This window comes from Strix aluco, chromosome 27 (assembly GCF_031877795.1).
Source record: "Strix aluco isolate bStrAlu1 chromosome 27, bStrAlu1.hap1, whole genome shotgun sequence".
NCBI classification, from domain to species: Eukaryota; Metazoa; Chordata; class Aves; order Strigiformes; family Strigidae; genus Strix; species Strix aluco.
The window spans coordinates 1,049,811-1,067,123 of record NC_133957.1 but is presented as its reverse complement, the minus strand read 5'-3'; the positions used below and the strand labels follow the sequence as shown (position 1 = coordinate 1,067,123).

Here is a 17,313-nt window from a genome sequence, read left to right as displayed (position 1 = left end):
CTCTGGAGGGCTGAAGTGACGAGCTGATGAGCTGATGAAATAGAAACTGTGGTGGCACTTGAGATGTAATCTCTGCTGTCCGAAACTTAACCATGGAGTTTTTGTGAAGAATTATTTAAAATATTCATAAATGTGAAGGTGCAGTTTAGTACCACTGAGGATGTAATTAATATTATAATCTAACACCAGCTGCTGTCCATGTCTGCACCTATGACTGGTTGTATATTTCTGGGTAAGACTAAACTTAAGACACATTATTTCCTACAAATGATGAGTAGTAATTTTACCATGGTTTCTTTTGAAAACATTTCATTTTCAGTAAATATTTCCTGTATTTTAAAATTATTTGCTTAATATTGGGGAAACATCTTCAAAAAAAATAAACCTCAGCTAAGTAACTTTGAATTGTTCTATTAACCAAGTAAATTGAAATAGCCAGTAAATCTTTCCTTTCCATAAACACACTTAGAATTGAGTGATCGAATTTCCCAAATGTCTGAGTCACAGCTCCAGCCCAGGCACACGCTCTGGCATCGCGGTGTTCTGTAGCGCGAGCTCAGTGCTAATTGTGTAGGTAAAACTGCGTAATTCTTGGGAAGAGAAACCTTGAGACGGTGAAGCTTTTCCGCAGCAGCTGTGGAAGGTGTTGTCAGGGGAATAGAAAGTGCACTCTGGATTTACTGCAAACCTTCGTCTAACAGTGATTAGTCGGACTTCTGGAGCTGAAGTGATTGTAAACCACGTCAGGACTAGGGGACTTCAGGAAAGTAAAGCTAGAAGAAAACAAACATTGAAAACTGCAAACAAAATATGCACGTGTTCTATGTAGCAGCAAGAAAATAAAGTGTATTAGACTAAAACTTCAGTCAAAACCCTTTCTAATATAATCTTTTCCAATTTGTGTTAGGACAACAGTCAGGAGATGCTAAAAATCACGGGAAGGGTTTCAATTCGTATTGATGATTACCTGAACTTCTTGTGTTTTACAGGAAATACTGCATCTCCTTATGGTGGTCCTAAACGGTGCTGTGAGAACAATCCCTGAGAAGGGTTGTCACCCTACTATCGTGCTGCTGCTTAGAATGGTCGTTAACTTTTAATTCAGAGAAAAAAACAATCAGTCCCGTCCTGCCTGTGAGGAATTGTAGCCAAAATCCTCCCCCCTCTCTTCACATGTTTGACCTTTGTTTAGCCCAGAGCAGTGGCTGTGCAATGCCTGGAATTCCTTTTCACTAATACAGCTGTTCTAAAGATTAAAAATAAAAGCAAAGCAGCTTGAGATTACGGAGCCACCGTCCTGCCCCTGCCCCGCAAGGCCAAAACGGGCCTTTTGCGGGCGTAAAAGCCACCCCGCTGCACTTTCGCTACAGCCTGGCGCTTTATTTCACAGGTGGCTGCGTGCAGCCGTGTCCCGCCTGAGGATGAAGGGAAATGGGGTGTTTTTCTTGGAGGCGAGCGCGCTCCTGCCCGGCCGGGCCCACAGCGGCGAGCGGGGGCCGAGGCCTGCGCCCCGGCGCTCCGCGCGCCGCCAGAGGCACCTTTCCCGCGCGGGGGCCGGCAGCGACGCTCTGTCGCCGCCTCTCGATGGTCCCCGCTGTTGGAACCCGCCGGGTGGAGGCGGCGCCTGGAGCGGACGCTCTAGCCTCCGCCTCCGCGGCTCGATGCTGCGGCAACTCTATGGTGGGGATTTCTAGGCGAGGCCTCCGCGGGGACTCTATGGTCGCAGCCCGCCCACCCCGAGCGTCCCGCGCGGGCCCGCCGTGTTTACGATGCCGCCGGCGCCGGTTTCCTGAGGCGGAGACGGGCGCGGCGGCGGCGGCTCTCCCCACGCGCGGCCACCGGCGGGGCCTGGCGGGCCTCTGAGGTAAGAGCGGGCGCCGCCGAGGCCCGGGCGGGCGGGGGAGGCCGCCCCCTCCCCCTCGGCCCGCCCGCCCCTTCCCCCCCGCCCCCGCCGGGCCCGGCGCGGCCGCTCCCGCCGCCCCCGGGCCTAAGCCAGGCCCGGCCAGGCCGCGCCGCTCCCCTCAGCGCCCGGCGCCGTCCCCGCCCGCACCCCCCTCTTTTCCGGGCCGCGAGGGAACGGCCGAGTCCCGCCACAGGCCGGGGACCGCGCTGCGGCGCGGCCGCTGCCCTCAGCCGGGGCCCGCCTCGCCCCTTCGCGGCGGGCGGCGGCTGCGGAGGCTCCCGGGGAGTTCCCGCCCCGCCGTCCCGGCCCGGGGCACTGCGCTCCCCCTGCGGCCTGGGGCTGCTCAGCCCGCGGCCCCGCTTCGCCCGGGAGCTGGTTCCCCGCCGCTGGCCCGAGCCTCGGGGCAGGGTCGGCCCCGCGGAGGAGCCTCCTGGGCTGGGGGGGGCAGGAGGTGGCGAGATGGGAACCCCCCCGCCCCGGCTCCGGCGCGGAGCTCTCGGGTAGCGGGCTCAGCCCTGCGGGACAGGGTCCTCCGTGAAGGGACCGCGGTGGTCTCCTGGCCGGACACCCTCGGGATTGACCGATGAGAAATAAGAACGGTCATCCCTTGGTGGCGGTGATTACCTTTTTCCTATTAATTTTGCCTGAGTACCGGGTTTGTGAGCCCTGGCTTCCAACGCTCAAAGCGAGAGAATCTGCTTGATTCAGGGCGGCTGGATGCAGGTTGTTTGTAAATGATCTCACTGATATTTTCCTCTCGCAAATATCAAGATCACTTACGTCAATATAATATATACATTTTTAGACTGCAGGGGTTTATTTCTGAAGCAGCTCGTCTGGGAGTGCTCGCTAAGCTTCATTTCACTGTAGAAGGCTGGGGCGGGGGGGTGAGTGGAAGAAAATACATATGGAAAGTACTCCTGAAGTTTTAAGGAGTATTCGTGTGTGTGTTTGTAGAATGGGCTCCAAAACTGTAACTGGGTACATTGACTCAGGTCTCCTCACTTGCTTTCTGGCATGAACTGGTGGGATGTGCTCTCCTTTGCCTCTGTCTTGCAACTGATTTCTGGAAAAAAACCCAGGGTTCTGTCAGTCTGGATGAAAAAAACTTTCCCCAGTTGTCTTAATTGCAAAATTAAGTAAATAGTGTTTTAGCTGCTGTAGCTGGTGAAGGCAGCTTATTTGCTTGTTCTGAGACATTAAAGAAGCCAAAATTTCACCGGATTACTTGAGTATCATTTCACCAAATGTTTCTGTACAAATTACACTTTCTGTAATTTGTAGATATCAGTATTTGACTCTTGTCACTTAGTATTTGAGAGTAAAATTCTGTGTCCAGTATTCTTTGATTTCTGACTATAAACTCTTCTGGAAAAAAATCACTTACCTCTTACAGTATTTCAATACTGAATTACCATTCCGGCCTTTCCTTTGCCAGATTTAAAAGGACAAAACCAGAACTTGGTTCCTTCCTTTGGTGCCCTTGCACTACAGCTCGCTTCTCTGTGCCTTAACGTACAGCTTTGATATTCCTTTATCTTATTCTTTGCCTCCTGATGATGCTTTGAAGCTTCAGCTGAGGCTGGCAATCCATGGTTTCATTCATCTGAAGCGTGGGAATCCATGATTTTAGTGTTTAACTAGAGGCACTGTCTCAGATAAGCTGGATCATCAGTGGGCAAACCCAGAACACTAAAGAGAGCTGTAGACTGTTTATGGGACACTGAAGTAAAAATCTTGTGAAGATCATTACTGCACAGGCGCTGTGTGTCTGTAAGGGGACCATCTCTTTAGCATTTTAGGGTATTTTTCATCAGGATTAGTGAAAGTTGGGGGAATAGGTCTTGTTTATTTGTTCTTTTTTAATTGATGCTCCTTGGCCGTTTTGGGGTTTTTTTAATGCTTCTTGAGTACTGGTTCAGACTGTGGAACGTGATATTAGGAGGGTATATACCAACTTCTGGATAAGTTAAACTTGCCCACAATGAAATGGGGCGTTCCTGTTTCTGTTTGCAAGGAAGATGTTTGAGGGTCACGTTTAGAGTGAGAGGAGTTTCTCTGGCTGGAGAGAGACAATTCTCAGAAGTTTAAAAGTCCTTCAAAACAAGCTTCATAATGCTGCTATTGCAGAACCGTTTCAATTCAATTACTTTTGAGATGTAGCTGCATGGAGGCATTGGTTTTGTTCTAAAAAGCATCATCCTTACATATCTGATTATAAAACCATGGTTTTCATACAAATTAGAACAGTGATTATTTTCTGGCTAATAAATCATGAGGTGTTGCTAATCGTCGGGTTTCTGGCCAATAAATCTTCAGATGAATTCCCTCCTGTCAGTACTCTGTGACATGTAAAACTCTTCCTTCACCCCAAACTATGCAGCTGGTTTCAGCTAAATGTGCGTTCTGGTGTTGGAAGTAGTTCGAACTGGGGTGTAAAAAGCTGAAACCCTGATATATTTTCTGTCTTTGGTACTTCTTTTCTAAGCAGAGAACGTGCAGGTTGAGGCTTTTCATTGGAATTGTCTTCCTAAAAACTGATAGATGATAATCCCTGTTTCAGGTGTTCACAGCAGGCCATTCCAATGGCAAATTCGTGTTTTTCCAGCTAAATAGGTTGTTTTAACAAGATAGGGGGGTGTGAGTCTTGTGAGACAGTCGTGCAAGGCCAGCTGGCATGCTGCACCTCCTTTATCCGGTGGAGGATGGAAGATGCAGTAAGAATTTTCACCGTGTTACAATTGCTTGCTAAATCTTTTAAAATTAATAAATATTATTTGACTGAAGTTGATAGATGTTGGATGAATATTGAGTTAAATATTACAGAGCAAGCAGAGATGAAGTAAACTTGAAAAATCGTATTTGTAATGGGAAATACTTTATCTTTTATTCCTGTAAGTAGGACCTCACACCTATAAGAGAAAGATCAGCAAAAACCTTTGTGCTTTCTCCCCAGTTTGTTTATTTTGGGTGGTTTTACATCTGTCGGTTTCACTGTTTCTGGCAGTCTATTTTGCTGCTGTTGTGAGTCTTTCATGGGACAACAAGGCAGAGAAAAACAGTAAAAGAGAGAGAGGGAGACAATGTGGTTTAGCACTACAGAAATGAATTGCGTATTTCTGTAGCACTGGAAATTTATTTTAATTTTAGCTGTTGACTGGATTTCAGTTTGACAGTGCCCTGTTTACTTGTGACACTTAGTACGTCTCCCTTTGCAGGGGTACAAAATGTAGATTTTTTTTTTTCCTTTATAAAAAGCTAAAACTATGTTAGAGGGTACACAAAGCTGCACCCCTTATACACGCTTCTCATTAATTCTGCTCTTCATTTTTTATAGCTTCAAGATACTTAAATTGCTTTAGTTCTCCATTTTTTTTTTTAACGCAAAAAAAAAAAAAGCCAAAACACTTTTTCCGACAAGGCAAACTACGACAGGCGAGCTCTGCAGCAGTAGCAACTGAGAAAAAGAAAACGTTCGACTTGCGGCGCTCCGCTCCTGCGCCGGGGCTGGGCTCCTGCGGGTGGGAGCGGGGTGTCAGTCGGGCCCCCTGTCCCCAGCTCACGCTGCTGACAGTGCAGAGGGGAGATGGGGGGAGACACCGTGGCCCCCACAGCACCGTGGCCCTCGCAGCACCGTGGCGACGTGATGGTCTTAGCAGAGGCAGTCGGGATAGTCTGGATTAGCTGAAGGTTTCCAGAAGCTGGGAACGGCTGAAGCGCTGCCCGGCTCCCGGGAGCTTTTTATTCCAGAGTGAAACCTTTGTTTTGCTGCTTCAGCTTAAACTCCGGACAAATTGGTTTATGTTCGTAGACATAAGCGTGTTGGGAAGCTGTATCGTCTGTTGGAGAACGTTTGTTCCATGCTGGAAAGGACACGATTTCAGGTATCGCCCAACCATCAGTTTTCTCTCCACAAAGTCCTGTTTTAGTAACTTATTTGAGCAGTGGGACTCCTCAGATGAGTAAGGATTGCAAGAACAAGATTCTGGTCTCGGTGTGCATTGACTTTTTACCCTCTAAGTATACGTCAGGCTGCAAGAGCTGTGGTTTATCTCAGTAGGGAAAAATCAATGACTCACATTTCCACAGAAAGAAATGTAATTTCCAGTCTCATAGCAACTGTCCTTTCAACAGTTTCAAACCTTCTGTGACAAAATGTTTAACGCTCACCGATCATCTTTTAATGCTCTAGGCTGGTCCACCCACTCACCCCACCTAAAACCCTGCATTTTTACATCACTAAATCCCCAATATTGGAGGGGGGATGCTGTCAAGACATTGAACAGTTACATATAAAATCTTAGCAATGAGGGAAGTGTTACTGGCTGTGTTACATGCAGACAGAGTGACTTCTGCAGGGTTTAAAATTCAAAACCGTGTTCTCTCTACTTTGATTTTGAATCCCTGTTTTGTTTTTATACACCTTCAGATGGTTTAAAATAGGTTTGGCTGGTAGCTCGGGTAAAATATTTTGGAGAATTATTTTACTTAGAGCAACATATTCTTTAGTATAAACGCTTTATCTTGGTTTTCTTCCCAGATCTCACGACTTGACTTTGTTTATTGTTATGAAAAAACCCAGGAAATTCAGTAAATACGTTTGACAGTAAACTCCAGCAGCGGGTAGGTGTGACCCGGCGCTGCGAGCCGGCTGGAGCGCGGGTGTTGTCAGGGCGAAACGGGACGTGTCTCCCGTTCCGACGCGGGGTTCGTGCTGCTCCGGGCCGGAGGCTGGCGAGGCGCCGCAGCCCCAAGGCTCCCGTGAGAAGGCGCAACGGTGCAAAAACGCTGGGTCAGTCCAGATCAGGGAGTGACGTCGAAGGACAGAGAACTAAATGTCCAAATGAGAGCGGAAGCTTTATACGCTGAGATTCGATGAAGTGTCGGTGGAAGTTGGGCACCTGTGTGCTGTTCAAATTTATCATTAACTGAATTTAACTCGTTGCTTTTCTTGTAGCTGATTATGGAAGAGGTGCACAAGAGCAGCAGTAACAGTTCAGTGACGCCTTCACAAACATCGGCTGTACAAGGTACAACACTACAGGCAGCTCAGCTCTCTCATATTGCTCAACAGGTAAAGCCTGGGCCAAATCTCAGCAAACATTTGAGGTAGTTAAGAGCCCTTTTTAATGTACTACAAATGATATTAATTCTTGAGTTTTAGAAACACACAGAGAAGAAAAAACAAAAGAACGTTAGAAAAATGTACTTGCTTGTTGATGGACGACACAAAATTACTAAAATGGCTTGTGTTCGAAAGACCAAAATTATTTTTTGTGCTTGTACAATGCAAAAATGCAGCCCAGCGTTTTTGTTAGATTGTATGTCCTTTGAAATCATCATCAACCTGACGTACAGGAGCTGCTTAGTAATTAACCGAGGGCCTAATTTTCATTTTTTTCAGAAAAAGCTTTTACAGCTCCTTTTGTAGTAATGGCAATCCAGGGTGCTCGGCACCATGGAAACACTTGGATTTTAGCCCAACATGAATGTATTTAATGTCATAAATCGTATGAAGTTGGAAATTTGACATACTTACTACAAGGTAACTTCACTTTCAAAGCTTTAACCTGAATTCCTCGTGATTCAGCTTTCTGCCTCTGAAGGAACCTCTCCTTCCAGGGAAGGTCTCCCCGAGCCGCGCCGCGTCCGACGACGTTCTGCAGCTCGTCCACTGTTTACCCTGTGGAGGCGATTTAGATTTTGATGCAAAATTTAGATAACTGCATGAGGCAGACAGGGTAGAGCATCAGCCAGCATCCTGTTCTTGTTTACAGGCTGGTCTTCTGGTTTTGTATAAGGTTGCCAGTGTAACTTAACGCTACGATTACATTATGAAAAGAGTATTAAATGAAAAGTTAGCTGTATGAGTTTTAATGATCCCTTCATCTTTTCATATATTCCAGATTAATAAAAGTAGTGAAGAAATTTGGTGGGGAAACCAGTTATTTACTTATGCATCTGCGTGTATAACTTTAATCAGTTTTTAAGGTTTTTTTTTTTGCGAGTTCAACATCAGAAATACAAATCTGTTGGAATGTAAAAAGTACTTTCTATAGGAGTAACAGTAGTCATTAATTTTTTGCCAATTAAACCTAGATTCCAGCTACAAGATTTATTGAAATTGATAATTTTAAAACATTAAAGAACAGATGCTGTAATTTTTATTTGGAAAAGCCTGCTCTTTGTTGTTCTTCCTCGTCCAGAGCTTGCACAGCTTGTCTCCTTGAGTTTCCTTTCTGCCCTGGTGTCTTTCACACAGCCCTTGTGCCTTGAACTTTCGAAGTAGATTGTCAGTTTTTGCTATACTTAACTCTTGTGATTTCTTCTCTGTGAAATCTTTGAACCATAGCCTCATACCGGTTGTTTAAAAAAAAAAATCATCCAAGAACACCAAATATGTACATTATTCGTGCTACCTTCCGCATCACTTTAGTGCTGTTAGTCTGGTCTGTCCTAAGCCCTCGGTCTCGTTGATCATTTCAGCTTGATTTAGATTTTAGTGCCCTAAGCTCCTATTAACTTCAGTGAGAATTAAGGCTACTTATTAGGCACTTTTATTTCTGCTTATCTAAGTCCAATACACTCTTAAAATGCAATAAAATCTTTAGAAAATAAACTGCCACAAACGTGGGGCTTTATCTGTGCATATGGATGGAGTTACATGAAAGCAGCCGGGCTCACTTAGTCTCAGCGTTGTGATTCTGAAGAAACCTGCTTCATTGTGGTTCATTTAGAACTGCTTGTACTTAAGTTGCAGCAGTTTAATCTTTTGCACATAATGTTACATATTTGATTTTCCCCCTAACCAAAGGCAAATCAGTAACTGTTGCAGCCTTTCTGTATGCAGATACGTATCTCAAAAATGCGCATCTTTAGAGGATACCTTCTTAATTGGACTTAACTGGACTGAAAAGAAGCTTCTGCTAATGCATGTTCTCCACTAGTTTTCCTACTTGTATATACATTTTCGGAATACTGTGGAACAAACGCTTTTGTTAATGATTCTTTGATTTGTTGTAGATGTCTCTAAGAGGTCCTGCTCCCCTGACAGTCGTTCAGCTTCCTGGAGAACAAGTCCAGGTCCAGGGAGTCATTCAGACAGCTCAGTCCTCTTCTGTAATCCACTCACCTCAGGTGCAAACAGTGCAGGTAACTACAGAATGTCCATTAAATAACCCGGAATCCTGATTTATCTGTGTGAAAAGGCTTGTAAAGGCTTGTGTGACTCAGGTGACACAGCCACAGTGCAGCCTTTCTGGCCCTGCTGTAAGAGCGAGCAATCCAGGGACAGTATTTTGGGGATACATCGTTCTCAGAGATTATTTAGGCTTAAAATTATTTGTAGTGCTCAAGTTGGTTTTGGAGTTGAAATTAAACTATTTGACATGGCCTCCCACTACAAAAAAAGCCCAAATCAAAACAAAAAACCCACAGCTGTCTAGTTGGTGCTCTTAACAGACCTGCAACCAGTGTGTTTTAATACCCCAATAAGGAGAGTATAGAATAACCCAGTGAGAAAAATGTGTGTTTGGAGAAGGTGGACCTGAATGATGCGGCTGACCTGTTGATTGCTCACCTCACGTACGCGGTAACTCCGCCTGTGCGGTACCTAAGCATCCTGCTCGTGTCTCTTACTCATGTGCCATGTGATTTTTGTAGAAGCCACTTCAGAGCGGTGCCCTGGGGAGTTTACAGTCGAGCCTGTTGCTGCTTCACTCAGGCCTTGGCTGCAGAGAACCCTCTGGGCCGTGGCACTGGCCATGGCTGGTCGGCCGAGGAACTGGGAGAACTGGGCTAAAACGCCGTAATTTGTCACTGATCCCCTGTGCTGTGCTTATCTGTTCATACGACATTAAACTGATAAACCATGAAAAGTAAACCTGTAACGCATTTTCAGCTGTCGTTGTTCCTGCAACATCAGATCATGGAAAAGAAAACACATTTCGCTTTGCTGAAAACAGTGAAGCATCTGTTTTAGTAGGTTCGTTACTCGAGTCTCCGCTAATCCCTTTCCTGTCACCGTGTTCTAGTTGCAGGGTCCCCACTGACTGTATTCTTTCCTTTTTTTTTCTGTAATTTATGAACATTGTGGCCTTGATGCTCAAAGGGGGAAAAAAAGTAATACATGAGCAGCTTTTTTTAAAAGGCTGCTCTAGTAGGTTGCTCTTTTTGTCTCTGGAGCAGCTAAGTGAGAAATGCTTTTCCCAGAGCTGCGTGCATTCTTCTTTTTGTTGCTGGCACACGGATAAGTACAAATAAACGTTTTGTTAGCTTGTATTTAATAAGGAGCATCAGAGAAAAAAATAATACTTGCCAACTAGATGAAGACACAGTGGAATAAAGAGAAAATTGTAGATAATACTGTGCATATTTACTCCCTGATATGCTGCTGCTTGAAGTATTATTTTCATCTGACTCTTATGTTTTGACCGACAAGATCCGCTGCTCTTCTGTCTACGTAAAAGATTTCCAGTATTTCACGTTTGTCTCTGTGCATAAATGGTGTTCCTGTTTTCCTCCCCACCAGCTCCTTAGGTTTACGTGTGGGAGTGGCTCACCTTTTCAGACCACATCGGCAATTAAGATAGTTAGGCCCTTAAGATTTTAATGAAAATAATCAACCATTTGTATTTCTTCACGCTGCTGTTTCAAAAAGCCTGTATTGATTAATCCTGCAGTTGAATCCAAACTAGAACAGCTGACTTCAGATGCAGGGGGGTTTTCAGCTTTTAATGTGATAAATAGTTTGGGAGAATCTTTTGAGCTGTTCTTTTTTTGCATTTGGGTAGTTTTGATGCAGCTTTAGCTCATATACATTTAAAACGTGTAATGTTTTCTGGGTATTTCTTGGGAAGTGTTCCGGCTAACCGCGTGGCACGTGTTGTTTAGGTATCTTTGTCTGAGAGTGAAGATTCTCAGGATTCGTCGGACAGCATAGGCTCTTCACAGAAAGCTCGAGGCATCTTAGCTCGTCGTCCATCGTACCGGTGAGTACCAAATGTCATAGATTTTGTATTTTTATTTGAAACCAAAATAGCAATTTCTTCCATCAGCTTTGTATATTCTGTCAACCTCTAAATTGTTTTCTTTCTCTTGAAACATGCGTTGGATCTGTTCACGCAGTAACGTTTTGAGGATGCCGTGTTAGCTGTCACTTCCTGCGAGCAAACTTTGCCTTAACTACTGGAGATCAGCCTCAGCACGATGTGGTGTAGGGAAAATTGTTTCTCAGCTGTAATTTTACTCAATTATATTATTTTACTGAAATGAGGAGTGTAGTCAAATGCTACATCCTAGCTTTTCAAATAATAGATTTGTTAGAAACTTGACACAAAGTTTAATATTTTTTACAGTAATGTTCTGAAAATTCTAAAAGACAGTTTATGAACCTACCTGATACTTCTGTCTGCAATTACTGTTCCTGCTTCTGCCACTGCTTTTCATTTTTTGAATGTTTTTTCCGCTCTTCTTAGTACTTTCAGATGGCTTTATCTCATCTTGAATTAACGTACCAGAACAAATAATTTAGGAGGGATTTTTATTATTTTGCATGCAGTCAGAAACGGTGGTGGAAAAGAGCAATTCTGAATCTTCAGTTAAAGTAGCCAGGATAGGAAAATACAGGCTGTAAGCAGAGCTTCTGTGGGAGAACTGTTTAGCCGTGCGGGTTTGGGATCAGGAGTTGTCAGTTCTGCTTTTCTCTTCATTTAATTGCCACTAATTCATCATTTGGCCTGGGGTAAGATGCATAAAATTCATGTTTCTGTTGATGGTTCTTTTAAATAGAGATGTGTCTGTTTTCAGAGGGTATTGTTACATAGGGCACGGGTTGTTGGAGAAGCTGTGCAAGAGCTAAATTAAACGCAGAAAAGAAATGTAAAATCTTGCTGTGTACTGAAAGAGCCAAAAGATCTAATTTTTAAACTTTTCTATAGTAATCTAGTCCTTTTTAGTTTATTCCGACACCAGACAGAACAAACTGGTTTTAATTGGATATACAAAGCCTATTCTTGAGAGAGTCAGAGGATGAAGTTGTAAATCAGAAAAATCTCCTAATAGCCAGTTACATATCCCTGGGAAATGTTTATGATGCAAACTCCAACTCAGCTTTTACTGAAATGAAATGATGGGGCCGCAGTGCTACTTTTGGGCACACTAATTTTCTGGAGATTACTAGAATATACTGTAAATGGTGCAGGTTTTCATTTCAGGCTTACCAGTGCAAACACCTAAGGCTTTTAGAGGATAATAATTGGAAATCTGGAATTTGTGCTGATTTGCACATACACATACTTTATAAATCAGTAGCTGACTTGAATTGCTCTTAGCTCATAAAATGGTTCAAATATTTAAATAAAAAACTAGATTATATAAACTACAGAAATGTAATTACAGAAAGAGTTTGAGGCAGTCACCTCATACAAAATTTTGTTAATTCCCAAAACTGTTGCACATCAAAATCTTAGTGTTTGTTTCTGTAATAGAAAATAGGGGTAGTAGTAGTAATTTGTAGTTTTTGCCTACTATTAGAGCTGATAAAGAAACTTTTTTTTTATAGAAAAATTTTGAAAGATCTTTCTTCTGAAGATACTCGTGATAGAAAAGGAGATGAGGAGAGCCCTGGAGTCTCTACTGTTACATCTATGTCCGTTCCCACGCCCATCTACCAGACGAGCACTGGACAGTACAGTACGTTACACAAAATATCTGCCTCACTGGACACACTTTTTATTCAGCTTGCCTCAAAATACAGATTTTCTTTTTGTTATATATTTGACTAAGATGAAATTCGAAAGGTTTGGTTATTTATCTAACAGTCAGTAAAGTTAGTACTGTTATTACATGGAAACAGACTGGTACCTAAAGACTCCAGACAAACTCGGTGCTGCATTATCTCAATTTGCATACTGAGACAAGGCGTTCAGCGCTGTCGTTATGAAATACGTGGCGGTCTTCTAGTGTTAGATTAGTCCAAAATGTGAGATCAGTGAAGATACCATTACAGGTATCATAGGGCCACACTAAAAGGTGTTCCTGTAGTATCAGAGAGGAAGGAAAAAAAAAAAAAAGGAATTTTTCCTTTATCACCTGGTGTTCCCTGTGCTTGTGAAGCAGCAAGCAGCCTGCTCCAGCGCCGGGGGCACCTCGTGTCCTCTCCGGCCTCCTCTGAGCTGGGTGCTCATGCTGCTGTTTCTCACCTCGCCCCCCTCCTTTGCCCGGCTGGAGTTTTGCCCTTTCTTAAGCCCATTTCCACAGCGGAACCGCCGGCTGTGGCCCGCGTGGGGCTGGCACGGGGCAGTCCCGCGGCTCCCCAGAGGCTGCCCCTGCAGTGCCCCGCTGCCGACACCTCACACCTACGCCCAGGCTGGTTGGTAAGAACCCAGCAGCCAGATCTGATAGTAGAAAGCGACGGAAGGAAAAAAACCTTTCGAAACTGGTGGTATTTTTCAGCAGTGGGAATAGATGTAGAGCCTTGACCTTTGTACGTTATAACGTGCAGCTACAAACATCGTTGCACGTGTTCCTTTCTCCGTAAGTTGCCATTGCTGCGAATGGACTACAGCTGGCCAGCCCGGGCACGGACGGCGTGCAGGGTCTGCAGACACTAACGATGACCAACGCTGGTGGCACTCAGCCTGGCACAACAATCCTGCAGTACGCACAGACGTCGGACGGTCAACAGATACTCGTACCCAGCAACCAGGTGGTAGTGCAGAGTGAGTACGCCTTCGGGGAGGGGTTAGAAATACCCACCGCGAGCGCGGGCGTAACTTAACGCTGCCACGTTGTGATCTCTTGTGCTGTTGTCGCACCAGCTGCGTCGGGGGACATGCAGACTTACCAGATCCGCACCACCCCGACTACCACGTCCCTTCCTCAGACGGTGGTGATGACATCTCCTGTCACTCTGACATCACAGACAAGTAAGACAGACGATCCGCAGTTGAAACGAGAAATCAGGCTGATGAAGAACCGGTATGTGAGTGCACGGGGGCTGCTTTGATTTGTTAGTTTGATGCGCTGACGTGTGTCTTCAAAGGTCAAATGATGAGTCTTGCGAGCTAACTCTAGTGCTTGTGCCATCGGTATGGGACGCTGCATCCAGCGACTAAAACCACTGGAAATTCTGACCAAAATACGCTACGTGTTCTGTCTCTCGGTTTGGAGAAAAATTGTTTTTTCCCTGCAGACTTGACTGCCATGTGTGTTACCAGATACAGCTCAATTTCCTGCTCTCCACCTATCGCTGTGTGCTTTTCAGTTTGTTCTGTTCACGATTGCGGTGCCAGCGCTCTCCTCTGGTATTGTTCAGTATCTTAACGTTCACAAACCAGACACATCTCAAATCTAAAATAAACAATTACTTCTGCTTGTCTGTTCCAGAGAAGCTGCTCGAGAGTGTCGTCGAAAGAAGAAAGAGTATGTTAAATGTCTGGAAAATCGAGTTGCGGTCCTGGAAAATCAGAACAAAACTCTAATTGAAGAGCTAAAAACTTTGAAAGATCTTTACTGTCATAAAAGTGTGTAGGAAAAGAAGGTAAAACTTTTGTGGACTGTTTAAATTTCAGAGGAGAAATTTTTTTTTATACTGAATTTTTTAAACTAGATGAAAGGTCAAAAATGAAACTTTTCTACCTAGATTTCACAACTTAAAGACTATATAGATTTTATTTACAACGTGTTGGTGACAAAGTACAAAAAGGAAACAAGAAAACCTCACCAAAATTCCTGCTGGCACAACTGGAAACTTATAAAGTCAAGATTGCATCTACAGTGAGAGGACAGTCACGTTTTACGAGGCAGGTGATTAGAATTTCTTTGAAAAGTTCTACAAATACCTCTTGTAGTGGAGGCAATATTTGGTTACAATTAAAATGTGGATGAAATGGAATCCTTGCCATAGTTGACATTATTAGTAACATTTATAACCAGTATATGTTTTGATTTCTTACTCTTTCTCAATCCTTGCTTTTTCTTTCAGTTATTTGTATGTAAATATTTTTATTTTAACCTGTAAGTTGTTATTTACAGGTGCAGATGATAAAAAAAGCTAATACTTTGCTAGAGGTATAAATTATGTTTACTCTTTCTCAGCTGACAATTTAAAAAGTTGGGGGTTTTTTTTTTTTCAATGTTTGCTGTGTTTATCAAATTTGGGAAGGATCTGCAGAAAGCAGTGAGAGGCCTAGTCCTGAAAATGTCTGAGGCACATGAAATGAAGTGTTGACTTTTCTTAAGAGAATTCAACACGTCCAATTATTTTAAAGTACAGTGTGGTAGAACGAGTACTGGTGAACAAAGGTTTCTGAGGAATGATTTCACAATAGTTTGTTCTTAGTTGCTGGGCATGATAAACATCTATAATTGAAAAATAAATTGTGTGCTGATTATATATACAATTAAACATGCATTGCTTATTCTGTCTGGAGATTCTACTGTGCTTTGGAACATTTAAACCAAATAGAAGAAGAACGATAAAATAAAAAATTGAAGATATATACCAAAGGGTTAATGAGGTTCTAATATATGGTTTATATGCTGAAAGTAGTGCAAAATTTCCGGACTAATTTTGTAAGGTAGGCGATATTTTGCAAAGTAATGGTATCTTTGTAAGAAAATATTCTATTGAAAACAGGTAGATGGTTGGTATATTTTGTAGCTAAATTGTGATCTTTACAAATTCTGAAATTGAGTTTATATACGTATTTTGACAGTTTATATATTTCATTTTAGTAAACAAATGAAATATTTTGTGAACCAGATTTTCAAGCATATATTTTTATGGATAGTACAAAGTCAAATGAGATCCTCTTTGGTGTAGGAGATATTTGAATTAATTTTGTATGTCTGTAGGCAACTTGCAAAAAAATGGATCCTAAAGAGTATTGGGAAAAAAAGAAAAAAAAAAAAAAAAGGCATCAGGGCTTTTTATTCCCCACAGTTGATAATATCTGCACATTAGATCTGATTGCTATCAGAGATTCTAGTTTGTATGATTTTAATTTGTTTCAGGTGAAAATTAAATGTTTGACATGATCAGGACTCTTTTGGGTGTGGAATCTCCATTCTTGGAGATACTCAAAAGCCGTCTGGACGCGGTCCTGGGCGACCTGCTCTAGGTGACCCTGCTCGAGCAGGGGTGGGACGAGGTGACCTCCCGCGGTCCCGTCCAACCTCAACCATTCTGTGATTCTGTGAAGTAGAAACATGTGTATGCAGTGCTTTTTGCATGAATAATAAATACACTATTTTCCATAGTTAGGATTGAATCCTGCTTCCAGTTATGTCAGCGGGAATTGCACTATGGACTATGCTATTCAAAAGGTGTTAGAGCTCCGTGTGTGTGTTGTGCTAGCTCAGATCCGGATGAAATGAAAAGATGTACTCACTCCCTAGATGTGTAATGCTTATCATATGGTCAGTCAGTATTTTTTATTTTACTCATTTTTGAATTAATGGACTTAGCAAGCAGAGCTCTTTGCAAACGGTATGAGAAAGACTGCATTCCACAATCACACTGTTAGTGGGCTATAAAAATACATTTTTTTTCTGAAGTCTCTAAATATACGATTGTTCCGGACATGATCCACGATACGTGTCCTTTAGGCCAAACTGGAGTATACATTTCTGTTCACGACCATGTCCAAAAAGAGCGCTTCCTTCCCTTGCCCGGCAAAAATCATGAGCAAGGTCGAGAAAGTCATTCATGTGGGAACTGCTCCAGAGAGGTGCTCGGTGCCTCCTGTTCCTCTTAGTGGGATTTCAGGAGAAACGAACAGCTTGGAACGCGCTCAGCACCTCGGAGGATTGGACCTTCCCGCTCTGTCTCCCATCAGGTGTGCGTACGCTATCTGGCATATGTTTAGGAGGGTTTGACCTACAGTACTGAAACTAATTTGGTAACTCCTCTGTATGGTATTTTGATCCTCACTGTGTGCTGTTGTTCCTTTACCTTCTCTTGTAATACGGAATAATAATAAAAAAAAAAAGCTGTCAAGTGTTAAGACTGTAAAAAAATGGTGGCCAATTCTTTCTGTATTCAGCAAGTGAAACAAATGTAGTGCTGCCAGACATAACGTTAGTAAATTTTTATCCTCTTAAAATAGTGTTTTGGAAAGAGCAGCTTATTTTTCATCATGGAAATATTAAACAGTAACATGAGTTTGCTCTTTAAGTAATCACTTATCATGAAGTACTTATTTTGGATTTACTTCAAAATCTAGATTGTAAGAGAGTAAAACCTGTATCCTGAGAGTAAGAGATATAGTACCTAATACTGTTCTGCTGGTTATTTCCAAACAAAAGTACATGCTTTCTATGAATTGTAAATATTTGTTGAAACAATTAGATGGTTGCAAATTTTGACCTTGGTAAATAAAGTCGCCAAAATATAATTCTGATGTTCT

The 17,313-nt window shown here is 43.1% G+C and overlaps 1 protein-coding gene across 7 annotated transcripts; it reads left to right on the top strand.

The window, feature by feature from the left end:
- Positions 1-1,642: 1,642 nt before the first annotated feature.
- On the top strand, positions 1,643-17,301 carry ATF1 (activating transcription factor 1). Of its 7 annotated transcripts, none has more exons than XM_074807533.1 (9): positions 1,659-1,864; positions 6,861-6,977; positions 8,927-9,055; positions 10,796-10,893; positions 12,465-12,595; positions 13,444-13,623; positions 13,723-13,882; positions 14,291-14,444; positions 14,547-17,301. In XM_074807533.1, the coding sequence occupies exons 2-8, from the start codon at positions 6,867-6,869 to the stop codon at positions 14,433-14,435; spliced, it is 954 nt and encodes a 317-aa protein (XP_074663634.1). In that variant the 5' UTR covers positions 1,659-1,864; positions 6,861-6,866; the 3' UTR covers positions 14,436-14,444; positions 14,547-17,301. The 7 variants fall into 7 exon arrangements, with proteins under 7 accessions (XP_074663639.1, XP_074663634.1, XP_074663638.1 ...); XM_074807532.1 differs by lacking the exon at positions 1,659-1,864 and adding exons at positions 2,179-5,787; positions 6,444-6,526 and having other exon boundaries at positions 14,291-17,301; XM_074807538.1 differs by having other exon boundaries at positions 1,643-1,864; positions 14,291-17,301.
- Positions 17,302-17,313: the final 12 nt, after the last annotated feature.